The following is a 27,294-nucleotide window of genomic DNA, read 5'->3' on the forward strand; positions in this document are numbered from 1 at the left end:
TATTTCATTAAGTTGTTAATTGCTTTTCTAGAAAATGCTCCCTTTCTAAGGAATCTGTGTGCAATCACAGGCATAAAATCACCACCCACACCTGACAGCAATGCAATCTGCTACAGCTGTTTTATGCTCATAATCTTCATGGCAAAGAAGGAACCACAGCACAGTTGGTCCTTTTGCCTTGCTATGTATTATCTAGACAAAATAGCAGGGCTCAAGACAATCATCCCTTGTCTGTTAAAGTGCCCTGTGGCAAAAATATTATGGTTACTGTTGGTATTCAATTAATTGCAGAGGATTTAGGAGCTCAACTTTTCAAGAAGATGACAGTCCTCTCAACTAGGCAGTAAAGATCCTCCTTGCCTCTTCAATGTGTCAGTCCCACGACACTCATTGCCACAGGAGGAGTATCTGTTTCTGAGACACAGTGAGCATGAAGTGCTATGTGGCAAGTGAAAGAAAAGGTTACTTTACTTCTTCTTATTGGAATATAGTTTGCTATGTACTCCAAAGAGCCCCGTGTTTTTCAGGAGCACTGTGGCTACTTTGATTAGAGTGCTGAAGTGACAAGAAAACACTGCACATTAAAACTGCTGGGTTCTTGCCCCCTCTTCCTCCAGGTCTAAGGAGATGACTTTCTAGTTTGTGATTCTTTACTCACGTCACCCCTGGCTGCCACGTGTGCCATCAGAGGTAAAAGTAGATGCCACAAGAGGAGACACTGTCACAGATCTGCAAGATGTTGTATCAGAAGTCTTTGCAGCTTAAACAAAGCCTGTATCTGCAGCTGTATCTGAGCAAGGGTGGGGCTGAATTTATAAAATGTTACATTCTAGGACTATTAAAAAATTAAGATCAAAAGGAGCTTTGGGGAGGGTGGGGAGGGAGCATTAAGTCTGCACCAACTAAGAAAGATCAAAGAACTACATGTTTTTGGGAACAGCAATGCATTTGCATTCCATGCTTGAGGATGATGCAAATGGTATCTTTACCTCATTGCATCTCCATCACAGGAATTCCACCCATTTATTGAATTCAGTGGTTTTTTGGTGTTTAAAAGTAAACCTCAGTTGGTTGCAGTAGGTGGAAATGGCTGCCCAGGTATCACAAAGGCAGATCTCAAACACTGGTTACAATTCCCCAAGCTCATTTCCAGTTGTCTGCCTAAAAAGTTAATTTTCTGGATCTGTTAAATGACTATCCTAGAGTCTGGGAACTTTTAAGAATCCCTGTGGCAAGCACAGTTATATTCATGATGCTATCCCAAAGAAATAAATTATTTTCACATTTCCACTTAGTGGAACTTGAACTGCATAAACATCAGAAATGAAGGGCTGCAATTTTTACATGGGAAGTTGATCTCATTTAGGCTCCTTTGTCATCCAGACTTCATTTCCCACAGCAGGTTGGACCAGATGATCTTCCAAGGCTCCTTCCAGTCTGGGCTGTTCTACGGTTCTATGAACCTGAGAGAACAGGAGGCATCAACCCCACCTAACCTCGTGCCTGACCTTTCCAATCATCACATTAAATGTTCACTGTAATACTAGTGAGAGTCACAGCAAATTAGAAACTAAAAGGTAGTGTAAAAAGCAAATGCAGCATACTGAGGAAAAGTCCACCTTGTAGCAAGCTGGGCTATGTTGATCTTGCTTTTTTTTTTTTAAAACAAAAAACAAAACAGGAATCTCTAAGATCTTGACAAGGCTGGTCACTGAATTACTACAAAACATGACTGTATTCTTCCCCAGATCAAATAAGAGTTTAGCATTGGGAGCATGAACAAGAGCTACTTACTGGTTTGGGATTGACTTCAGTAGAGATGAGTTTTAGAAGGCAGTTTAAGAGTCTCTGCTTGTGAAAAGCAGTGCATGCAGGAACAGCACTTGACTCAGATGTTTGCTCCCTGGCATCCTGGGTTTCTGGCTCCAAGACAGCCAACCAGTCATATTCTAGCTGCAACTTGTTGGGTTTGCCCATCATGAGGTAGACTTCAGCCAGCGTAAGGCTCTCAGAAGTTCGTAGACTCCATCCTTCTTCTCTAACCTGTTGAGAGAGCCGGCTCGGGTCATCCTTGAGAGACTTTGTACTAGATTGTCCCTGAGGTGGAGGTGGAAATGAGGAGCCCAGCTTCTCTTGAGAATCCTCCATTGCTGCATCTGTTATATCCTTGGTACAAGCATCAAGCTGCTGGCCCTGGCTGTGGCTAGCCTGAGTTTCAGATCTGGATGGGCCACTGCCAGTTGAAGCCACACTACCTCTTGGTAGCTGTGAATTAGAGTCAGAGGTCTCTGTGCTCCTCCCGCTTGGAAAAGCCACAGGAGAAGTCTCACCAGCAGCTGGAGCAGAGTCTTTCCCATGCACTTTGTCTGTGCAGGAACATTTCTCTGGGACGATCAGGTCCTGACAGGACTTCATGTACCGTGGGAATGGATCAAGCAGAGAGAGCTCCTCCACGTCAGGGATCTTACTGCAAGCACAGGCTGTGCTGCACGATGGCAGTACAGTTGCTTGGTCACCAGCCAGGGCCTCCCTGCCCTCCACACAGAAGGCCACGGAGCTCCCCCCTGGATCTTGAAGTCCAGAAGGTGGTTTTTGGAGAGAATTACTGATGCCAGGATTTGAGGCTGTTCCTTCCAGCAAGCCAGGCTGTTCTGGGGTACCATCCTCAGTGCCTGCAGAAACTTCAGTTGTGGGCTGGGAGGTCCTGCTTGACTCTGTAGTGCTCTCTGCCCTTCCAACACCCTTACCTTCTGTTCCTCGTGTGTATTTTAGCTGTCCTCTAGCTGTCCCCTGACCACTCTGTATGCCCAGGATTTGTGCAGGGGGGAGTAAGTGAGAGTCTTTCATGTTCTGTTTGCATTTGCCAGTTTCCTGCCAATGCACTGTGCAGAAAGCCTTGGAGTGGACCACTCTGGCTACTCCAGGCAGTGGAGTGAGTGTACAATTCTCTCCTGGAAAGAGATGAAGCATCACTTTCTCCTCTGAGAAACTGCCTCTTGTTTCTGAATCTCTGGAGTCTTGAAGCTGCCGTTCTTCTAGTGTTTTACGCTAAAAAAAGATGTGTCAAAGAATACAACAGTCACCTGTCCCTTCCAAGTAAGCACCTGGTAGCCTGGTTTGCAAATTAAAAAACAAAACCAAAAAAACCCCCAAAAAACCTCAGCTGATCAAGGACATGTTCTCTATTCAGCATAGATAGGACTCTATGGTCAGAAATTAAGGTGACAAGGTCTACACTTGAAGACCTGCTACAAGCACAAACTCTGTTCTAGACAAAATTACATCTCCCTGCTTCACACACCACTGCAATTGTAAAAACCCCAATCAATTAACAAATGCCAACAAAACCAAGCAAAAAAACCCCAATGTCACTGCATAGCAAACCATACTCCCCTTTTTCTGCACAGTAACCTCCATCTTACATGTTGACATCTTTTTAAGTTTCAAGTATCACACTGCTGTTCTTCTAGGCTCACCCACTAAGAAGAAAAACCTAAACTGAATTAAAGGACTATGAACAGGAGGTAGCATACCAGCCAACAAGAGAACTGATGGACTCTTAAATCACAAATCCTTTTACTCCCTGGATCTAAGTTCAGAGGCAGGGATAACTCTAATGCTGCATGGCTCAGACAGTGTACAGATAAAGAACAGGTGGCAGCAGCCACCTATGCAAGAAGCTTAAGCTTTCATTTTGGTGAAACTGAATCAAGAAAGTGGAAAAATCTGTCCTTAATGGAAACAAAATTGTTAGTCATTGTTAGTCATTATACCCAGGCTTCTATGGTGGTCACCCATCGGTAATGAAAAAAACTACACTCACTGCTTAAGGAAAAGAAAAGGCAGGGAGCTTCACTTATTACTAACTTGCTTTTCAGGGCATCACAGTAGAGAACAGTTGAGATAAGAATTGAATAATCTGGGATTTTTCATGGAAGGTTCCAACAGTGATGATGAGATACTGACTTCTACCTTTACTAAGCATGGGCAGGTAAATCCATGACGTAGAATCACATTCCTGAAGCAAAATAGGAAGGGAATTGCTCCCAGGACACAGCACACAGTACAGGCTAAGCAGAAAAAGGATACAATACGCACTTCATGGAGAGCCCACTTCTGCTTCAAAAACTCAATGAGGCTGGACACCTTTCGATGTAACTCCACAATCATCCTGCAAGGCAGCAGAGAAAAAAAGTCAGCAGAAGTTCAAATCACAACCTTGATTCTAGAATAGAAATTAAGGGAAGAAAGTGGAATTCTGCAGTACAAACATGGAGAACAAAACATGGAGAACAAACATGGAGAACAAGACCTAAAAGACAAACCCATGTTATTCCAGGACATTAAAATCTACGTAACTCAAAACTGAGGAAGATCTAAAAGTCTGTGAGAAAAACCTGACTGCCATGACTCAAGATACTGGTTTCTCCAGATGGAAGAAGACAGGAAAAGATGGGAAGATTTAGCTCAACCCCGAAAGTGCAGGCAAAGAACAAAGCTACCACATGAACAGAAGAAAGAGAAAAAGCACAAAACAACCCCACAAACATCCACTTTTTGCTTTCAAAGCATTTTACAAAAACCTAGTGCTAAATATCTTCATTCTGCTCTCTAGATTACCTTTGGTCATTATACTGCAAGTTCTCTGTTTGAAAGAACGATCAGAAGCCACTGATGAAACTGAAACAACAGCACCAACTACATTTTACAAGGGGAAGACTTAGCTACAAATACCTTACCTTCTGCTTGAATCACTGTGTTGCAGTTGACATGTTCAGAGTTTTGGTGCAGCTGCCTCTGACCACTGTTATTTCCCTCCCCTGTGCCTGTTTCATGCTACATTCAACACAAATTGTAGTAGCACTAGTGCTGTATAGTTTCATTTTACTTGCACTCTGCTCTGACAACTGGGTGTAAGGGACACAGTGTAAATTCATCTCCAGTTCTAGTAGCTCCCATCAATTCTCTAATTAAAAGATAATAAGAGCAATGGTAATCTAATTTTCCAGTCTGGTATCTTTCGTTTACTACAATGTGTACTCTGGTTGGGCAAAGCCCTCAGTAAAACTACAGCTAGGCAACCTGCCTTATCAAAGATGAACTGCCCAGCTGGTAAAGAGAACCCTGGAGAGAGAGGAAGATGCTAGAATGCTGCTCATCTATTTCCCTGTTCTATTCTGAGCACCACAATCAGTTCTTCATTACCTAAGCCGTGGATTCTGGGCAAGACTCTGTACTCGAGCCCACGCATGATTATTTCGTGGCTGCAGCTCCACAGGGACCTTCAGAGGAAGACGTACTGGCTTCTGGTCCTCTTCATCACTAACACCTGAAGGGAGATGAAGCAAAAGCAAGGACAACTTGGTCAGAACACTACACACCCAGTTACATGAAAAAAAGCATCACAGACATCAGCATCACCTACAGCCAACTTCGGCAGCTCAGCCTCACCAGCAGAGCCTGCTTCCTTGCTTTACCTCCTAGTTCAGTGTTTATTTTTTAACTTAGACACTGCAGTGTTACTGGAGCTTCCAGTTGAGCAACCACTGTCAAAATCAGGTGGCTGGAAACTCTGAACAAGTACAATATTTTGGACTTTTAAACTGTGGATTCTGCTTACTGAGGGGAAGTAAGGAAATAAAAAAGTAATAAAAGAAATAATCACACAAAGCTTAACTGGGAAAGGTAAAAAAAAAAAAAAGTAAGGAATGCTCAATACTTTGAAACAGAGTACTGCTTATTTACTGGCACAAGGGACTAAACTTTGTACAGAGTGGAAGCACAACTGGGGAAGCTGTAGCAATCTCATCTGGTGTAGTTATTTCCACTTCAGTTTAGCTGGTGACATACTCCAAGACTCAAGAGAGCTGGGTGGGACCTAAATTTATTTGGATTATACAAGCAAGCTGGGTAAGCAACACAATAGGGTTATATCTGTGTCCAACACAAATGTGAAATATCACAAATCCCCCTGCCAGTGATGCACACATCAAACAGGCCTATTCTCTCCCATATTCTTCAAGCCATCAAAACCCTTTCACCTTCCAGCATCTCTTACTTACCATCGGGGTCACAGAGCTTCTTCAAAGCCCTGCACATGGGAGCTTTGATACGAAGGTTTCTGCCTTTGTACCGAACAGTCGTAGCCCTGAATACATTGAAAAAGAAGTGTTTACTGGAACCAAGAGCAGAAGTTTGTGAATACATACCTAGTAGGGACAGAGTCAAGTACAATACTGGCTACAGGAATGCACAAAGAAATGTAGGGGTTTGCAGAGCAGATTCAAGAGTATTCAGTTTCTACCACCTTATTTTTCATTATAGAAATGCTACTCTTGTGACACTCCCCTTCCAGACTTGTGTTTCAGACTTCTTGCAACACAGGCCTGTCCAGTTAGGGAGGGATTTTTATTTTATACAGTGGATCAGAATGATGTTACTTTGGTTGAAGAATACCCTTAGAGACAGCCTTTTCATAAAAGACAAGTGGTTTTGCTTTAATATCCTCTTCATACTGCTCACTCTTAACTATGGAAGAGAAAGTCTAAAGTTTGTGAAGCATCTTCCATTTTGGAATATCAACACCGCATCTGTTTCAGACATGAGGTCTAACAACTTGTGCAGAAATCTGAACAAAGTAACTTCTACAGCACCATTTCACTGGCTTTTAGCTTCCATACCACATTAATAGCCATAAAGATCCTTAAAAGCAAGAGGCTCTTTTTGTTTTCACATAGTGAAACATTTTTTGATTTCTTCCCTCAGTCAGCTCTGTTTCTTTCAGAGGCTCAAAAGGCAGGCACTGAGAGCAACAGAGTTACAGATGGCAGTATTTACTACCCAATACTTCAAGCAATAAAGATCAGCCAGCATCAGAGCAATACGACTGGAGACAAGTCCTGGCAAGTAAAATAAAAGAAAATATGGGGAATATTCCTGTAGCAGAATCTTCACTGTGCTTTGAGGAAGACATCAGACTGAAAGAGCACCTGCATGCCCTGCGAAGAAGGGAAGTGAAGCCAGGCCTGAGAAGACAGAGTTGACAAGGTAAGTAGCTCAAAAGTTCCAATTACTAAGCTGTGAGCTTCTAAAGATTCAGCATATCCCAGGGATGGAAGGGCAGATTTACCCAGTCTGCACTGGTACCAGAAACCAGAGGGAATATGTTAGCTCTAACTCTTTCTAAGGAGCTCTGACACAGAAGCAGTGATGGCTCAACTAGCAAAATGAGGCAAAGCCTCTCAAGTGCTGAGGAGAAACTACCAACAGTAGTTAAAAAGTTTTTATTATTAAAAATAAAGACCCCAGAGGTACTTGCCTGCTTTTAAACAGAGCTTCCTACTACAGCTGCTCCAACTGAAGCATTGTTCTTAGCTTTCCTCTTTCAACTTAGCCCTAATTTGCTTGTTGGAAACTTGAACTGTCTGGTCCCAGCAAGTTTAAGTCTCTGCCACTGGGAAGACTCTTAGGAGGACACAGAAACACTTGTGGGTATCTAATCAATGACAAAGTACCAATGAAAGGTAAAACTTCCTGCTGGTTACTGCAGTGGACACCTTTTCCTTAATGCATGAGGCTCAATGTCCTCTTGTCATAAAGTGCAGACATGATCTTATGAGAAAATCAGCATTTTCTAGAAAATGAATCTCCTAAAAGTGTAAGCATATGCAGCTATCACCTTTTTTTTTCATGTGTAAATAAACCGAGTTTCAATGCAAGTGAGGACAAAGATCAGTATGAATCAACCCAACCTCAGTGAGGTAAAAGAGACTGCAACACCCAGAGAAGGGAAACTGGACTGCAAAATCTGCTGCCCTCAAATTCAGCTGTTCAGCGTTGGGACAACTTCTCTCTTGGGTCTGAACCTTTAGGTGAAAAATCTCCACTTTTCTTCACAAGTCTGAACTTTGGTATCAGCCAGCAGCAAAAGCAACAGACTAGTATAAAAGTGCCTGGCACAAGACTGGAAGGATTTGGTGGACACCAGAGAATGTGCAAGAAATAAAAAAACTCTAGATACATACTACATTTCTTTGTCCAGTGCTTGTTACTATTTCCTCCAAGAACAGTAACTGAAAAAAACAGATGAGGACTGTAAGTCTTGAATTTCCACTGTAGCTCCTGGAAGCCAATCCTCCCATTACATCATTTTAATGCTAAGGTAACACATCCTCATGATTCACCACCAATACCTTTTGCCTTTAACTACAGGGATTTATTGAAAGCCATGTTTACTCTATTACCACTAATGCTGTTCACCTCAGTTAGTAATAATATAAAGCTGATGTTGAGATGGCAGGATGCACAAATGGACCCAACCACTAGAGAAGGTAAGGTCTGGCAATGTCACAGCAGTAGCAGAGAAAATGCTGCTGCACAAACATGCCCAGGTCACTGTCTTCCTTGTTAACTGCAGCAATCAGAACTCCTGTAATCATTCCCTTGCTTAGTGAAGACATGTCTGGATGTTCCCTCCTGTTCTAGTGGAAAACATAGTTTTGTAATAGCCTCATACAAAATCCATTAAAGCCAGTGAAAATAAATCCAAGAGTTCAATGCACCTGGAGACAATGCACCAAGCTGAACTCCAAATTTATGCTTTCAGGGCAGTCAATTTTTTTGGCTATCTGTGTAACCTGAGAATCTTCTCCCTTTGTTTTAGTTAATGCAACACTATCAAATGTGCCCTTGAAATAGCTGCATGCAAGTGAAAAGTCAGAAATAAAACTTATTATTATTATTGTTATTACTATATCACTATTACTGTTGTTATTATTATAATTATTATTGCTGCTGTAACAAAGTGTAAGGGTACAAGTGAGAAACACATGTAAAGTGTAAGGTTGAGGGGTGAAACATTATTTCTTCTTAGATTAACAGATAAGACTATATAAAGCAGACAAGCTTTGGGGAAACTGTTTCATCAGATGACTTGAAGGTGACAAAGAAGGGCCTGAATGCTCCAAAGGCTGTTTGATCCACCTGGAACAGCTGAGCTAATCTGATCAAGAAAAATATAGATGAAGAAAAGCACTGCTTGTTATTTTTCATATTTTCCATTTCTCTTAAAGAGCCTAACTAGCTGGTCATAAAGCATTTATTATTGAGTCAGGCTTCCTAGCAGTTGTTCCTGACCAATTTGTCTACCACCTGCTTAGCTGCACCTTGGGTTGCAGATACCCACTATCTGTTACCACCCCAGAGCTGCTCACCAATGAGCCAGGAATCAGCATCCTAAGCTCCAGGCTGCATTTGTATCTGGGCTTAAAAGGCAGATGGGGAGGGGGGGGAAAAGCCACAAAACAAAACACCCACCAAATGCTTCCATGTACAGAAAAATGTTCTGCTGAATATGCATCAACAAGTACTGGTATAGCTTGACACAAGTGCATATTCTGCCTACTTAAAAAGGTCACTTTTGTATATGAAGTTTTTCAGGATGAACTGCTGTTTTACTATGAAGATTTTTAGGGAGTTACAAATTCCCCCTCAGCCTGCCAGACAGCTTCTACAAGGAAATCAAAGGCAATGAAGGATCACACAAACTCCACACAAAACACACCCAGGAAATGAACCAGACAGATCCATCAACACCTGTTTAAACTTTCTGTCCTTAATGGTTCTTCCTTGGGATATTAAAACCTCTCAAGCTGGAGGTCAAAACCACAATTAACTAAAGACAGACTAAGTTTTGTCCTTTAACTGTTGTCCATTTACAGTATTTTTTAAATTATGTGTTGTGGTTTTTTTAAACTCATCCACAAATCCTACAGATTTATGAAGACATTCAGAAAATATTTGTATTTCCTCAAATGTAGCTTTCCACCAAATGCAAGGACTGCTGCAAGAATCAAAATGAAATAAAAAATGTTTCACATCTAAAAATGAAGTGAACAAACTGTGGTTTAAGTTACTTTAACGAGATTTCTGATCAGTTCTGCCATAAATCTTAGTTGTTAGGTTAGGTGTTTTGGGGTTTGTTTGTTTGTTTTTAATTGTGTGTTAGGATATACATAGCAAGAAACAAAAGAACGAGCAAAAAGTGATTCAAATTCCCTGTCATTTCTAAGGGAGTTTCATTTCATTTCATTGCTGTCCTGCTCTGTGGTTCTGAAAACTCCTTTAAGCAGCTTGTGTGGGCCAATGTTGACACAAATACACTGAACTACTCAGACCAGTTAGAGAAGTTGACAGAACAGTTGCTGTCTTCCCCCTGCATTTATAAATATCTAAACTTTGATCTACTTCCTTAAAGATCCCTGATTCCTTCAGCTACAGCTGTAGCTAAGGCTACATCTGGCCTGATTCTACATGGCACTGATAAGACAAGTACAGAAACACATGGCAGTGAATGGCCAGACAAGGATATAACACACAAAGATTCTGCCATTACTTGAAACAACCTGTTGATTTTGTTTTAAGAAGCTATTTAAATCTGTGACCTGGTTTATAAGCTCAGCTGGGATGATTTTAAAGAGTTTTATTATGAGAACCTCACAGGGTAGATTTATGGTTTTTTTCCAACCACCATTATTATAGAAAGCCAGAGGTGATGTGTAGCACTGAATCAGAATGTCTAACTCCAGGGTTTAGAGTGGTCCTGCAAATAAATGGTCAGGTAGCTCCTGACACTCTTAGCCTCTCTGGACCTTTCTTATCAGGTTACTTCAGGAGAAGATCATCAGATCTAAGAATGTTAAGATTTTGTACACACTAGTTTTTGGCTAGAGGATTAGTAGCAATGCTTTCAAAGGCACAGACTCCTGTTTTCAAAGTACTTTTTTATATGACTGGCTTTTATAAAGACCAAGACTTCATACAAATAATTAACTCTCATTAACAATTAATTAGAAGAATTAAGGCCTTTAGCATGCAAAATGCCAGCCTGATACTACAGCTTGCTAAAAGTCAGTCTTGTTTATTATGGTTCAGTTTATTTGGATGACACAGTGTTAGAAAGGCTCTCCAGAACAACAGAGACCAAACAACTGACTACATCTTGAACTCCAGAGAAATTCAGGACACTAGGGAAAAAAAGGCTCATCCCAGACCCATTTTAACTGATAACTCCAATTCAAAGTAGTTTACTTTTTGAGTCATTTTGCTAGATGAAAAACCTTACCACTAGGATTTTCTTAACTGTACAAAACTCAAACCAAGGGGCAATTTCTTTCCTAATTTCAAAATTCACAGTTAACAAAAGAATGAACGAGTGATTTCATCAACAACCTCACTCAACACCTGCAACACAACAGTGCACTGTACAAAGGGCATTATCCCTGGAGATAAAGGTTAATAAACTGTATGGACACATTCAGAAACTCAAGATTATGAACAGCAGAAAGGCACAACAAGAAGTATCTGTTTTATGTAAGGTAAAGTCAAAAAGTCAGTAGTTGCTGAGTGGGGACACTGTTTACATTAAGATTTACTTTATCAATCGTTTGTTTGCTACAATAAAGCACCCTAAAAGCACAAGAGCCAAAAGTGGGATATCTGCAACAGACAGAAAATAATACTATTTTTATATTGCTTGTAATAACAGGATTAGGACAAACAAATGCCTGATACAATTTGAAACAAAGTTTTAATGACCACACTCCTTGACTGTACAATTCCATAACCTGAATTCCAGAAGAGTTTTCTACTTACACAGTTAAGGTATTCCCTAATTTCTAATAACACAGCAATTTCTAACCCCTCCTATGTTCTAGAAGTACACTGCCAAGACTGAACCTTCAAATCCAATATTTTTTTCCTTGAACTGAAAGAAAATACTTGTTCTGAAAGTTAAGTAGAAAAGTCTTTCTCCAAGTCAAGAAGTGACTGGAGGGCTGAGGTTTAGGGTGTACTGGAAGTGTGGTTTCAGGTCTGAAATTCAGGACAGATGATCACCTGCTGGCAGAACTGATAGGAGATGAACTATGTTCCCTGTAGTGAATCAACAGTGATAATGCTGTAAGTTCTGTTGAGAATTCTCATTTCATGGCATTCTTAAACTTCACCCATTGCTTCCTACTATTAACAATTAATGGCTTCATGGAAACAGAGAAAAAAAAAATCCATACAAAACAAACTAAGAATGGAAAATGTCAAACTGTAGCTCTAAATAAGCAAGAAATGCCCCCTAGACTCTGGATACCAATTCAACAATCAAGCTGCTCAACCACCCAGTTATAAGAATTTCAGGAATAAGTTCTTACTTACCCAGCCTGAATGAGCTCATTGAGTTTAGCTGCATTCTTGTCATCCATACCTTTACATGAAATGGGATAACACAGTGAATTAGAATTCAAAGCCATGTAGTCATGACCTTTTTTGTGTCCCGTTTGTTTTTCAAAGCTATTACATTTTATGCTCACATAGGATTAATGTGCATAAGTGTCCAATAATATACCCTGTCTGAAAAGTTCTCTATTCATTTTGTGCAAGATTTACATATTCCTTGCCAGGAAAATTACATTTTATTCATGGACTAAATGACTCCAGTTTAGGTGCTGCAGTCACCTTGGGTTGCTGGCCATTTATGTGACACTGTGGTATTAAAAACAAAAGCTTCCTCATCTTCCTGCTCAATCTCTGTTGCTAAGGCAGCACAGTGTAACAAAACAGCATCAAACCCTCACAGTGCTGAATGCAACAAAAAAACTAAATAAAAATAATCAAGTTCACATAGTAACCCAGACTTTTCTGATGTGCATTATACAACACACTTTGAAACGGACATTATGTTAACTTGGTTTATATTCCCTATGATAGTTAGACCCAGATCTATTTATTGGACAATTAACCTCCCTCTGGAAATGATGAAAGTATTCCCGACATCCTTTTGTGTCTCAATAGCTCTACCTAAGTCATTTCCATTTCTGAGAAGACAGGACTGGGTAAATACCACAAGACAAGGGGGAAAAAAAAAAACAAACCAAAAATAAAAAAAGCACAGAGTAAGAGAGTGAGAGAGAGAGAAAAAAAGCTTTCACCAGCTGCAGAGCAGACCTCTTATAAACTGTAGAGGCTTGCAGCTTAAGTCCATTTGGTCTTGAAGACCAGAATTTTCCAAGTGTCAGTGAGTAAAACAAGTAACCAAAGTTATAAAAAGCCAGAAGCACAGAGCATGCATGCATTGCCATGGTGACTATGTGAAACCTTATTCCCAGTCAGAACATGGAGAATCTGTTGATGCTTTTAAGACAAAACATTGATACATATAAAAAACCCAATACTGATTTCTACTGACAATGCAATCTGTCTTGCCTCTGCACCTCCTCTGTCATGAAGTAGTTCAAAATTGCTTCTCCAAGAGGAATTAACACACTGGAGATCTCTGAACAAACATAATGAAAGCAGTATGAACATTGACTGCAGCCTTGTTCAGGACGCTTTAGAATAGAAATTGGGGTGAGGAAGTGATACAGCAATTTTTAAAAAAATCTTCCAAAATACCACAATTCTATTAGGAATTGTACATGTACACTCATTAAAGCTTTCTTGTCTTTTTCACTTTACAACTACTATGGCTTTACAGAGAAGTGAAAGCATTATGATGATTTTCCTCATCTCACAAATAAACAAACCAGGTAGAGGATGCACTCTGATAGAACACTGACTCCACAAAAAGCTTACAAACAAATTAAAATACACAGGTTTATGTGCACAGGCAGTGCACGTTCCTCTGCCCACTTTCCACATGGGCCATGTCAGAGTGCTCTCTGCTCTGGAAGCCATGAAGACAACACAAACCATGTTCTGGGCTGCAGTGTGACCAGCAGCTGAGGGAGGGCATTCTGTCCCTCTGCTGATGTGCCACATATCCATGTTTCTGAACACCTTCAAGGACGGTGACTCCAGGGCAGCCTGTGCCAGGGCCTGTCTACTCTCAGCAAAGAAATTCTTCCTCATATCTAGTCTAAACCTCCTCTGGTGGAACTTCAGGCCATTTCCTCCAGTCCCACAGTTATTTACTTCAGAGAAGAGGCCAGCACCCACCTCCCTAGAACTTCTTTTCAGGAGGTTATAGAGAATGTTAAGGTCTGGCCTCAGCCTCCTCTTCTCCAAACTAAACATTCCTCAGCCTCTCCTCATGGGGCTTGTTCTCCAGACCCTTCGCCAGCTTGGTTGCTCTTCTCTGGACACGTTCCAGCACCTCAATTCTTGTAGTGAGGGGCCCAGAACTGCACACAGCTCTTGAGGTGAGGTCTCACCAATGCTGAGCACAGGGGCACCATCACTGCCCTTCTCCTGCTGACCACACCATTCCTGATACAACCCAGGATGCTGGTGGACTACTTGGCCACCTGGGCACACTGCTGGCTCATATTCAGCTGGGTGTTGACCACCGCCCGCAGGTCCTTTCCTGCCTGTCAGCTTTCCACCCACTCTTCCCCAAGCCTGTAGTGTTGTCTGGGGTTGTTGAGACCAAAATTCAGGACCTGGTTCTTGGCCTCCTTAAACCTCATATTACTGGCCTTGGGACACTGATCCAGCCTGTCCAGGTCCCCCTGCAGAGCCCACCTACCCTCAAGCAGATCAAAACTCCTACCCAAATTCTGCAAAGTTGATGAGGAAGCACTCAATCCCCTCATCTAGATTGTTAATAAAGATATCGAACAGGACCAGCCCCAAACCCAAGCCCTGGGGGACCAGCCATTAACTGGATTTCAGTCCTTTTAGCACAAGTCTCTGGGCCTGGCCATTCAGCCAGTTTTTAACCAGTGAAGAGTGCATTTGCCTATTCCATCAGCCAACAGCTCCTCTGGGAGAATGCTGTAGAAGATGGTGTCAAAGGCTTCACTGAAGTCTAGGTAGACAACATGTACAACCCTTCCCTCAACAATCTGCACTACTTAAAAAGGGCTTATAAAAAAAAAAGAGGACAGACTGTTTGGCAGGGCCTGTAGCAACAGGGGTTAATGGTCTTCAACTGAGAGAGGGGAGAAATTGACTAGTTATAAGAAAATTTTATACTGAGGGTGGTGAAACACTGGCCCAGGTTGCTCAGAGGGGTGGTAGAAGCTCCATCCCAGGAAACATTCCAAGCCAGGTTGGATGGGGGTCTGAGCACTCTGATCTGGTTGAACATGTTCCTGCTCACTGCAGGAGGGTTGGACTAGATGAGCTTTAAAGGTCCCTTCCAACCCAACCCATTCTGTGATTCTATGAACATGGTATGAAACCTAAGCTTAGAGATCTTGCTAATACAGTTAAACTTCCAGAAAATGGAGGAGCATTGGTATGGCATCCTCATCTGCTTACGCTCACCCTTAGGGACAAAACAAACCTCCAGGATTAGCCAGTAAAGTTGCTATTTCTGATTAGGATTTGCCATGCTTTTCCATCTTCAGGGTTCAATAAATAAAGATTTAGGGACTGAATTAGAGAAACGTACCATCCCATAATTTGGCTGCACAAGCATAAGTAAATTTGTGTGCAAATGATACAAATTATGTGCTTAGTTGCTTAGTTTTGAAGATCAAAAACACAGACAGATAATCTAAGTCTTCCATACATTCACCTGTTATCTGCAGGTATTATGTGCAGTGCATTCCACAGATAACAAAAACTAAAGAAACCTGTCAAACAAAAAGGGGACTGATGCAACAGACTAAGGATGTTTTTAAAAATAAAAATACAGTTAGTAAAAACACCAGTATCACAAATTACTCTAATTGAATACAATGGACACAGATTCTGAAAAACTCAAAAGTGAAACTGCACTGGACACTGACAACTTCAAGTACAGACACTCATGGTTCTACCATTTATAAATAATTTCAAATGATTCATACTCACATCCCCCAATCTTTTTCCTTAGTTCCCCATAGCAGATTAAGCCATAAAGCTCCAGGGAGGATTTTTTCAGCCCTTGAGAAAACACTGGAAAGCAGAAAAGGTGTTAAGTGAGATGCAGACTGCAAACATTCACACACAGCTCCATTGCAGACATTCATTTCAACACTGAAAATGAGATCATGTGCATTTTCAACAATGAGACAAACAAAGGCAAGACCAAGTACTGCTTCAAGAAAAACTTCCATGAGACAGATCCACCACATTTGTTTTTAAACAAATACAAACACCTTATGTCACCTTAAATCACTGTCTTGTTTTTCAAAAGGAACTCAAAAAGACACCTTTATGGCAGGAGTTTCAGATGTGTAAGCCCTACTTTGGATAACCTTATCACAGGAACTGACAAAACAGTTTCATAAAGAGACAATATCATCCACTGTCTTTGCACTCCTTCAGCTTTTTTGTAGTCACATCCATTTCTCAGTTATTTTCATCTTGAGAGGCTCTGGCCACAGATTGTACAGATGAATTTACTACCTATACTTCTGCTGCTGTTAAATCGAGTTGTTTGAAAACCACAAAATGCAATCACCATGAAACTGCCACAATTGATGCAACTTAGAATATAGCATCAGAAGGACAGGAAAGCGCTGGAGATCTTGTACTTCATCAACAAGCTAACAGGAGAACTCTGACATTCTTCCTACCTTAAAAAAGTCAAAAGAACAGGGTTTCAGTAAAATCTGTTCACTCTGAAAAAACAGCACAGGACGCAGTTGGGCTGGGAGCTCACACTGCTGGCTCCTGTCCAGCTTTTCATCCACCAGGACCCCCAAGTCCTTCCCCACAGAGGTGCTCTCAGCCCCTTCATCCCTCAGTCTGCATTGAAACTGGGGATTACCCAGACCCAGGTGGAGTACCTTTTTTCTACCCTTTGTAAAAATGGACAAATGTTTCCCTTTTTCCACTCACCAAGGACATCACCTGACTGCCATGACTTTTCCAAGTATTGAGAGCAGCTTGGCAACTTCATTCAGGTGATTCCCTCAGGACTCTGGGGTGTGTGACATCAGGTGTCATAGACTTACATATACTCATGTTCTGAGGATGGTCATGAGTTTGATGCCAGTCCCTTGCTTAATTTGCTTGATTTTTTACACCTGGGGATCAAGAGCTTCTTGCACTCTATGGAAACTGTTCCTACTGATCTGCATGCTCTGTTATGATACCTTTCACCATTTACACTTGATCAGAATATTTATTTCTGCCTTCCCCACAGAAGTGCAAAGCAGTGCTGGAGTTAATTTGCTTGGAGAAGTCATGCCTGACTAATATTTAGGTAGCTGCCCTCAAAAGGTGTGCTCCTGAGAATAGAAAAACATCTGGAACCTGGCTTTTCCTCAGTATTAATTGCAGGGCTCAGCATTTATGATGATGTGATGAAAAGCAGTCATACCCATACCAGTTTTTGAGAAACATTTTTCAGAAACCCTAAGTCTTAACACGGCCACACTAATAAAAATGAGGCATGTCTCCAGACACCCTACTCTATTTATTTTCTCATCCTCACCATTCCTACCATCTGTGATGGCATTAAGAGGCAGGACTCCAACCCTCAGGAGACTGAGCTCTGGACTCAGCCCATTTCACCCCATACTAACCATTATCAAAGTCAATGTACTTTGAGATCTTGTGCCAGGTGCGGTAGTAGAAATGGCGGACCTGTTCCTTGTTCTTCACCATGCTTGCTGGCTTGCCTTTCTTCTTGTACTTCAAGGCAATGTTGTTCTGGATAGCTTCAAAGTCCTTCCCATGCTAAAGAATCAATAAAACACATCCAAAGACTCAATGCTTTCATCTTGTCATAAAGACAACTCAAATGACATGAGGGACTTTGGGATTCTTTGTAGGAAATTAGATTTCAATGGTCCTAAACAAAATCCTTGGGCATCAGAAGTCAACAGCAAAAGAGTAACACTGGATTCCTTTATTTTTTATATAAAACATATCACTGATGCAAAATAAAGTACTTTCCTACTTCTTGAAATGTTTCAAAATAAAAACTAAGTTGCTAGGAAACTTTCTTTGAAAAAAACCTGTAGTCATTAATGTGCTAATAAGCAGAACTGAAAATACTTTCTCACTCAAATAGCTTTCTATCCTCTGCACTTTCTCCTACCTTCATTTCTGAATAGGGTGAGACTATACTTATTTCCAGTAAATTTCACATTCCAGTTATTAGGAGTACAAAACTTGAGCTTCAAATAATAAAGGAAAATACTATATCTAAAAAAAAACCAAACCAACCCAAAAACACATCATACAAAAAGGACATATGCAGGTCACTCAGAAGTTTGTTCTCAGGGTAAAAATAAGAATGAGACAACTAAGCATACCCTTAAAACTAGTTAATTCCTACAAAACCCTTGGAGTTCAAAAGACAAAAATTTAATTTTATATCCATTATCCTTGAATTCCTGCTATCACAAAACTTCTTAATATTCAAAAAAGGTTGGAACTGATTTAAAGACAAAGTGTGAAAAAAGTAGTGACTCAAAATGAATAGAATTGGGAGAACAGAGTTCCAATCCAACTTAGAGCAAACTTTTGAACTTTTTCCTCAGCATTCAAAAAACCAAACAAAATAAAAACCAAAATCAAACAAACCCCAAAATGTTTTCTTTGAGTGAAGAAGTGAGTTAAAGATTATATGATTGCCAGGAATACCACGTCAGAGAGGTTTTAAAAAAGAAAACAGTCTTTAAGTGTTCATTTTGTCTACAATATATGTATGTGAATCACACCTACTATTAAAAAACACTTCTAAAAAGATGCACACATACAAAGAAAAGAAAACCCACCATCACTTCTTTGTTTTCACCTTTAGTATGTGTTTTCATAACAGAACTGCTCTTAAAATAAACACAAGCACTGAATAAGAGGAATACATCATATGCATCATACGAGATAAAAGATGGTCTTTTGTCTCTCTTTGCCTATCAGTCCTGGTACTGAAATGACTCAAACCTTTTCATGGTCAAAGACTAAACAAAGCATCTACAAATCTTAGTAGAATAGAACATACTTTCTTGCTTGCTAATATTACAGCATGTGTTGCTTTTGAAAGTTGAGCTGGGGACATTACTTATTTATTTCATATTTGAAACAAAACCAGAACTGAAAAATAACTGAAACTATTATAAATGCCCATAAACACCACTCACAAATATTTCCTGTATATTTCAAAACACAGAAAAGCTTGACACTTTTTGAAATGTGCCTCTGATCAACAGCTGGTTTATAGTAACCTGGATAGTCACACACGCATAGACAAACACATATGTGTGCTATGCATGGTGTACATATGATTTTTGCTTCTGCAAATCTCAACTGAATCAACCTTCTTCAAGACTACTCAGATACTAAACAAAACCACCTAAGCTTGCAGTTTTTGTGTCCATGTACCTCATACAGTCCCTCGAAGAAGGTATTTTTGTCCTCGGTGCTCCATGACTCCCACTGCCGTCTGACCTTTTTTCCTTCCTCTTTCTCTCCAGATGAAGAGCCCAGGTTCCTTGCTGCTGACTTGGAATTCCCAGCAGGATTGCTGGGAGGAATTCCTGATGTGCCACCAGATGCAGTCCCTCCATTATCTGCTGCTGTAAAAAAAAACAAAACAACATGACCAGAGTGAGTATTACACCAACAGGAGGATTCATGAATAGAGACAAGGAACCCAGAACTTTGTCCTTCAGCACTTCCATTTACATCATTTTTTTTCCAAGATATTTCACCTGAAATACAATGGGCAAATAAATTTTTGTTTTGTTTCTTTTTCCATTTTGTTTTTCTTTAAAGAAATAACATTTCAAAGAGCATAAAACAAGGGGAATGTTTCAATGGCTTAATTTTATATTTCCAGAAGTAAGATAGATTAGCAAGAACCTAGCAAAGCAACCCACTCTCTGACACTTACACACCAGTGTACTCTGCAGCTGCTCCTTTCTAGTTGAGGAGAACTGCTGAGCATTGCTGAACACTGATGTGACCAATAAAGCAAACCAATGACCATGAGAAAATACAGGTAATTTCATATCCTTGTCTTTGGTCTTGATCCCACTGAAACAGCAGTGGTAACAAAAGGACTCTGGGATGAGCACTCTTAAAAATCTGACCCTCAGTAAAGAAAGCACCATCTCTGTCACCTAGTTCATCTAGGATAATTCAAGGTATCCCAAAGATGTCAAAACAAATTCTGAAACAAACAGCTTCTCTGTTTCCTAAAGCCTTCATCAGCCACTGATAAAATAACTGAAAGTTTAAAAATTCCAGTACTGTCAAGATAAATCCTTTTAAAAAATGAAGCGATCAGGAAAACTTGAGCATTTATTTGATGGCTGAGAATAAAACCAGTAATTCTCAAGCACAAAATCACTTCTTTATTCTACAAATGGGAGACTGAAATATCACAAGTTACATGGTAAAGAAATCTGGATCTTAAATATTAAAACCTTTGGTCAACAAAGTGAAATTCAAGCACATCAGTCCTTGATCTCTACCTACAACAGTGCTGTTGCTACTGGCTCTCATAGCAAAAGACTTTCTTTATCAAAGGACAGCTACAGGATTCTATTCCAGGGTTACTATTCTGATCACAGACCTCCAACTTTCTGAGAAATCATTTAGAGGAGCTATAAATGCAGGGATTTGTTGATTGGTTTTTTGCTTGGGTTTCTGGTTTTTACATCACTGTATATATACTCAAATATGTAAAAACCTAAAATCATCTGCCCGAATTTCAGATCTTATAGAGGATTTTCTAAAGACTATACAGTACACTTGGTGTCCAGGAAGTTTTTGTTATTCAAAAGATTAAGAAGCAAAAGTATTAGTGAGGATTTTAAATTCTATCAAGAGTATGAAGACCAGAAGAATTCCTCCTAGATGCACATAAAAGATGAAATGAAGAGCCCTACTGAGGACACACTAAGGTCTCCACTGATTCAACTTCTGCTAGGGATAGGTAGCTCAGAAGTGTCCTCTCTTCCTTTAAATATACTCATTACTCTACAAGACAAACTAGTCCTGGGAATTCTATCAGTCTTTCTTGTTTTAAACACAAATTACTATCCAGACAACTGTTTAGAGTATTGTAAATGAAGATCTAAAAATTTTAACATCCTGTCACCTCCACAGATCTCTTCTATGCCATTTAGTTCTTCTGGAAATAAAGGAGTTTGCTCTATTATCCCTTTGCATAAGCTTTCTCACTGCTGCACATGGTAGTATTTGTCACGGGGATACCACAGTCAGAGTTTGCTGGATCTCAGTATGGCAATGGAATGCAGCATCTTCTAAAACACTGGCAATAAAAACCAATTCAGGATAAAAGGCAAAACTAAGAATAATCGTACATCATTAAATTACACCCTATAAATTCATTCTTTTAATCTGACTGTATGAGATTCTTGTAACTTACAAAACAGCTAACAAGTTCTCCTCCCCTCACTAATGACAGATGATGAGCCAGCAACAGATTATTTAAAACTTAAGCAATGCATTGAAACCAAACAGTCCATTGAGGCCAGCCATACCACTACTGCTGAAGAGAGAAAGTGGGTTTGCTCTCCAATCTGCTTAGGTGCTCCTTCTAAGTAAAACCATTTATAAAAGCAGATCACTGAAGACAAAGGCAATCCAGCCATTCTCACTCTGCTTGTCCTGGATCACCCAGCCACTGGACTGGACATCCACATAATTACAGCTACAGTAATTCCTTCCCTTCACTCCAGGATGCAGTGGAGCACCAGCATCTGCATACGAGGTACAAAGCAACAAGTTTATAGGTGTGAGTTCTCAGCATTTTCACTCAGCTTTTAGCCCGCAGTTTTGCAAAGACATTGGGTTTCTGTGACTTCTATTTGAACTTTAACAGCCAACAACATCACAGATCAGAACACCAATGTTCCAGAGAAACTTCCTTATTCTTTTCATCCTGTACTCTTTACCCATCTACATGCCCCATAATTAGAACTTAATTTCTGTGACTGGCATAACATCAACTTAAACTACATTTGCTGTAGAAGAAGATGCCTTCTTTGCAGTTATAAGCAGAACACACACTCCTTGCAAAAACACACGCATACAGATTTAAAGACCACAGCTTAAAAATCTGGTATGACAGCAACAATGGAACACTGCATCTACCAAATAACTGAGTCACTGTCTCAGTATCAGACCACGGCTACAGCCACAACATGTTCTTCCTTCCAGGCTCTACACAACATCTGAGCATTTATTTTCAGTTTTCTACTGGCAGCTCTTACATACCAGCAGATTTGTACCTTCTGTGATGGATCCCACATCCACAGAAGCAGGACCTCAACAGAGTTAATCCCCACTACACCTCTGTATCTCAACACACCACGTGGCTGTCTTATAGGTGTTGTGCAGGCTTAGCTTGCAAAATCTCAACTTCTTCAGAGTCATCACTCAACTGTAGGTGGAACATGTATCAGGAAGCACCTTTACAAATGAGATGGAACTTTCAGAGATTCCTGCACGCCACAGGCCAAATGCAGAGTGTCAACACTAAACTTGCTCCATAGTGCAGGATGTGAATGCCAACTTGTAATATGCTAGAAAACTTCCTCCACAACATTTCTTCTTTCCAGGATTCTACGAGGGCAAAGAATTGATGAAAGCACGCCAGGGTAGGATGGAAGGAGAAGTACCAAGTGTAAACAAGACGGACAGAATTAAGAATATTAGAACAAGGGACTGTGCCAGTACTTTTTAACAGTCATTCATGCCTCATGCTGGAGGACTGATATTCCAACTGAAGGTTATAATACACTCTGTAGCATACTAATTTGGAAAATCATACTCTAAGTACATAGATCAGGTATCTTGGTATGTAACAGTAATTCTTTTTTCCAGAAAGAGCTACTTATTACTGCAAGACAAACATAAATCATGATTTGGTCCATTCTACACATTTTATGACTAAATCTAGAGCAACAGCATGAAAGACACTTATAAGATTCAGCTTATCATCATTATACTTTGTTGCTATTTCCTCCTAACTTCACTCTGCATTCAAAAAAGAAGACAAAAGCATGTAAATAGGAACACACTGCTTTAGTTCAAACAAAATCTACAGCACACGATGGCAATGTATTCTGGATTTGCTTCTCCCATCATGGTCACAACATACACATGCATACTTAAACCACTCTCACTTCAGGGAAGAAGAACCCAAAGCACACCTTAAACTGTCTTCAGCTACCACATGGCATATTTATATTTGAGAAGTAAGCTCTCAGAAATCCTTTTTCAGCAACCTTTGTTGGTCTTTTCCCTCTCCCTCAATCAACCTCCCTGCTTTTGATTTCTTATAATAAACTGCTCCTTCAAGTTTCTCCTCTGATTTCAGGCAAGTTTAAGACATGCTTCCAATCCTTCATACTTCAAAAGGTATTTGGTTGAGGTGTAGAATGTGAACTTGAAAATACAAAAGAAGTCAAACATTTGAAACAAATAATAATAATTGTTTAAAAATGCAGATTTGGGGATTTGTGCAGGAAATTTGATAAACCTCCTGGCAATTTGAAATGGAATGGCTGTTTGAAGTGGAAAAGTTGTAAAGCTTTATTTTACAATGCTTCTTTCCATGCCATTTTGCCCTAAACTCCAAAGTGCAACTCAGTTCACCAAGGCAAGAAACCGCATCCAAAGATACAATTAAAGATCACTTCAGGGGAAGCTAAGAATAGGTTTATACATTCTACTAGGAAGGAGTCAAGAATTATTTCTAAGAATCTTCCCTAAACCATGGTAAAGTTCAAAAGTCAGTAGCTGCTGAGTGGGCAAACTCTTCCTAAAGTTTACTGTAAAGTTTACTTTATCAATAAATCAACTACTACAATGAAGCACCCTAAAAGCACAAATCTTAAAAGTAAAAAAGGATGTGCAACAGATAGGACAAAAAATACAAGTTTCAGAATTGTTTTAAGACATGACTAGAACAAGCCAATGACTGCTGACTAACTACAATTTGAAAGAAATTAGGTTTATTGATTATACTCCTTATGAGCCTTTGAAAAAGTGTTCACTTTAAAATACACAGATCTAAGAGCAGGACCACTTTAATAAAATGTTAAGGGTTACAAAGCATCATTGAAAGACTTCAGCTAAAACAAGTTTCTGATTTCAATGGACCAAGTAAGCATAGCCTAGATGCTCCTGCTGGCCAATGTTAAAATCACCTTTGCTTGAAAAAGGGAAAAGCTGTTTCAGAGCTGTTTTCAGAGCTGATCCAAAGCATGTGTATTCGAGCTTTTCGTTGTTTTTATACTTATAGGGGGAGAGAAAAAGCTGGTGGGACAGCAAGTGGAAGGATTTAAGTCCTATCTTTATTAGTAATCTTCCTTCTTCCATTAGTTCCCTATTGGAAGCTAGCTCTGCAAGGCACTTCACTCAGAACACAAAGCTCTATAAATTCTGATCATAAGACATTCCATTAGGGAGAATTCAGACAAGCCTAGAGAACCTCTTAGTATGCATCCCTGAATGTAAAGAACTCAGATTAGAAAGGATCCCACTTCGTGGCTCTGTCCTCCAAGATCTGACAGTTATAATCTCAACCCTATCAGAGAAAACGACTTGAATGCCTTCACATCTAACCTGTCCAGACAGAGCTCTGGCTGCTCTTAAAACTCAAAAAGCTAAAGCACAACTCTACACTGACTACCAATAATTTAAGCAGTTTCCCCAAACCTGACAATGTAAGTCAGGTACAGTGATTACCAGCACTACCTATGACCAACTACTGAAATTATTATTTTCTGTTCTGTATATAATTTCACTGGGGTTATTTTGAAATCTGAATTGCAAATGAAATTAAGTTTGCTTTTCAGTTGTGTCGACAGACATAGCTAAAAATTGTTCTGCTGCTCTAAAATTGGAAATGTATGTTTATGTACAGATGCACAAAAAAGAATATACTCGTGCACAAAGACCCATATATTTTCTTCACACTTTCAAAGCAACAGGATAATTTCAAATGCACGTATTTGACTTCTCAACCATGGACAATGGGTATTCCATATAAACACCTCCTCATGTTTAATACTGTTTACAGCCTTTGAAATAATTATCCAGGGTTAAACACTCCTGAGTGTTCCATCTGTTTATTTGATCTAATGCAGCTGGGAGAAAAATTATGTCTACCTTTCTGTTCTATCCTATCCTCCAACATCACACATAGGAGTTCCTCACTTAAGAAGTTTAAGCGACTACAGAGGATCTTCGAAGGTATTAAAAAATACTTTAGTGTGTTATATGAACTGTCAAGAAACTGAGCTAAGGAATTTTTTTGGGGATATGGCAGTAACTAAAATATCCCAGTTTGCACTGCTTTATTACTGTAATATAAAATTACCCCAAACTGTAATGTCTACCTCACTGTCCAGTGTGTGGATATCACTGTGATGGACCAAAGGGTGAGGTGATCTCCGAGACACATTTATACTACGTGGAGTTTTATTTCATTTTTTCACAGGAAAGAGTAAACTTTGTTATTTCAAATGTTGAAGAAATCTGTGTTGTTTTTCTTGAAAATTAACTGAAAATAACACTCCACTTACTTTTGTTAGTCTCAAGTGCAGCTCAACTCCAGTGCCAGGTGCCACCCAGTAACAACTGCTGAGTACACACAACAGCACCAAGATATTCAGGTATCTCTGCTGTCTTCAAGCTACTCACGTAAAGAACAGCTTTGAAACAAATAAAATACTTATCTCCAATGTTAAAAGTGAAAAAGCATGTGTGTACAAATAGACATTCAGACGTACACAAAAAAAAAAATCTTAATCAAAACTCAAATTACATCAAAACACCTGAACTGTTCTGAACAAGTAATGCAGGATGCACAGGACTTTGGAAACAAATATGTTAATTTTGTATTTCATAGCTATTTCCAAAATTGTTCTTCAGGTAAAACAGTTGTGGAAATAATTGGGGAAAATCACCAATGTCTCCTGTGTTGTCTTTTTTGTCCCTTTTTAACAAGCACCTGGTGACTATTTTGTTATTATCCAAGAACAGGACTCACAGTGCAGCCACCTGAATACGCAGCTAGCTAGAGCCTAATTTCCTGACCAAAACACAGGAATTTCCTAAAACTCACAAGAGATGAAATGCAGGAATTAAAGGTTTGCCCTAATAATGGGGATTTCTTCCTCTCCACAAACACATCCAAAACCCCCACTTCTTCAAGTCCAAAGAGCATAGCAGGCAGCAGAGAAGCTGAAGCCTTGGGACACAAAGAAGAATTCTGCTACCGCGAGAAACAAGCCCCAAAACCCTTCCCCAAAAGCAAACAAAAGATGGCATCTACAGGAGGAAAATGACAACCCCCAAACCCACAGGTGACTCCCCCCTCCAGCACCCTCATTGCCCACATGTTTTAAGGGTGCCACAGTACAGTACCTTTGCCTTTTGCAGCAGTGCTGCTGCCAACTGAAGAGGATGCCTGGGAATCCTTCTTCAGCCTCTTGCTCTGAGGTCTGACGCTGGACCTGAGAAAATGATGCTGGTCCTGGCTGTGGGAGGGCTGGAGGGAGGCAGGGGCCTGCGACAAGCTGGGGTTCGGTGGGGGGCTGCTGTTCGTGGTGTTGTTAATAATCTTCTCATCTTTCTTTGTGCTGCTGCTGCCTGGAGCTGCCTCTCCTCCTCCTCCTCCTGCCCCTTCTTCTTCCAGGGACTCCTCATCTCCTCCTGCTCTCTTGCCCAGCTTTTTCACCCCTTCCTCCCCGCTGCTCTCTCCCAGTTTCACTGTCATCCTGTTAGGGAGGAGAGAGAAAAAAGAGAGGGGCTCAAAGGCAGCCCAGGGAGCCCCCCAGAGAGGGAGAGAAATCCCTGGGCTGAGAGGGGAGAAGTTTAGCTGCAGAAATTCCTCTCAACATGGCCGCCGTTGTTTGTTACTAAATCCCCTTTCGTTTGCTGTCCCGACCCAACAACCTGTGCCGAGGGCGGGAGGGGGAAAGCTCTGCCGGAACCCCCCCAAACCGGCCCAAAAGGCAGCCGGGCTCCCCCGGCAGCCCTCCGGCAATCTCCCGAAGGGATTCGGGGCGCCTTTGGCGGAGAAATCGCCCAGCCAAACTCGGGCGTGTGGAAGCGCTCGACAGCCGCCGAGAGGAAAGGCAGCGCCGAGCCCTGCGGAGCGGAGCAGCACGGCCGGGCCGGGCCGCTGCTCGCCCCCCATCCTACCCATGCCGCGGCTCCTGGGGCCCAGCCGGGCTCTTCCTTCTCCTCACCATGGAGCCGAAGTGATCCGACCTGCCGCGGAGAGGGGATTCATGTTCCCAGATGCGGCGGCGGCGGCTTCTCCTCCTCTGTGTGTGCGTGTGTGTGTCTCTGGGGCTGGGACTGGCCGAGGCTACCGAGATTTCCAGCTCCCCCTCCGCCCCCACCCCCGACAGAGCCCAGCACCTCTCCGCTGCT

The 27,294-nt window shown here is 40.8% G+C and overlaps 1 protein-coding gene across 1 annotated transcript in view; it reads right to left on the reverse strand.

Annotated features, from left to right (window-relative positions):
* Window positions 1-27,093, reverse strand: part of CRAMP1 (cramped chromatin regulator homolog 1) — a 44,313-nt gene extending 17,220 nt beyond the window's left edge. Inside the window, exons 1-10 of the mRNA XM_030460134.1 lie at window positions 27,061-27,093; window positions 26,281-26,633; window positions 19,255-19,448; window positions 17,451-17,604; window positions 15,790-15,873; window positions 12,208-12,256; window positions 6,063-6,148; window positions 5,206-5,329; window positions 4,090-4,171; window positions 1,795-3,048 (exon numbers count right to left, since the gene is read on the reverse strand). Coding sequence (XP_030315994.1) covers window positions 1,795-3,048; window positions 4,090-4,171; window positions 5,206-5,329; window positions 6,063-6,148; window positions 12,208-12,256; window positions 15,790-15,873; window positions 17,451-17,604; window positions 19,255-19,448; window positions 26,281-26,632 — 2,379 coding nt within the window. The 5' untranslated portion in view covers window position 26,633; window positions 27,061-27,093. The remainder of the gene's footprint in view (window positions 1-1,794; window positions 3,049-4,089; window positions 4,172-5,205; window positions 5,330-6,062; window positions 6,149-12,207; window positions 12,257-15,789; window positions 15,874-17,450; window positions 17,605-19,254; window positions 19,449-26,280; window positions 26,634-27,060) is intronic.
* Window positions 27,094-27,294: the final 201 nt, after the last annotated feature.

Source organism: Calypte anna, chromosome 14 (assembly GCF_003957555.1).
Source record: "Calypte anna isolate BGI_N300 chromosome 14, bCalAnn1_v1.p, whole genome shotgun sequence".
Classification (NCBI taxonomy): domain Eukaryota; kingdom Metazoa; phylum Chordata; class Aves; order Apodiformes; family Trochilidae; genus Calypte; species Calypte anna.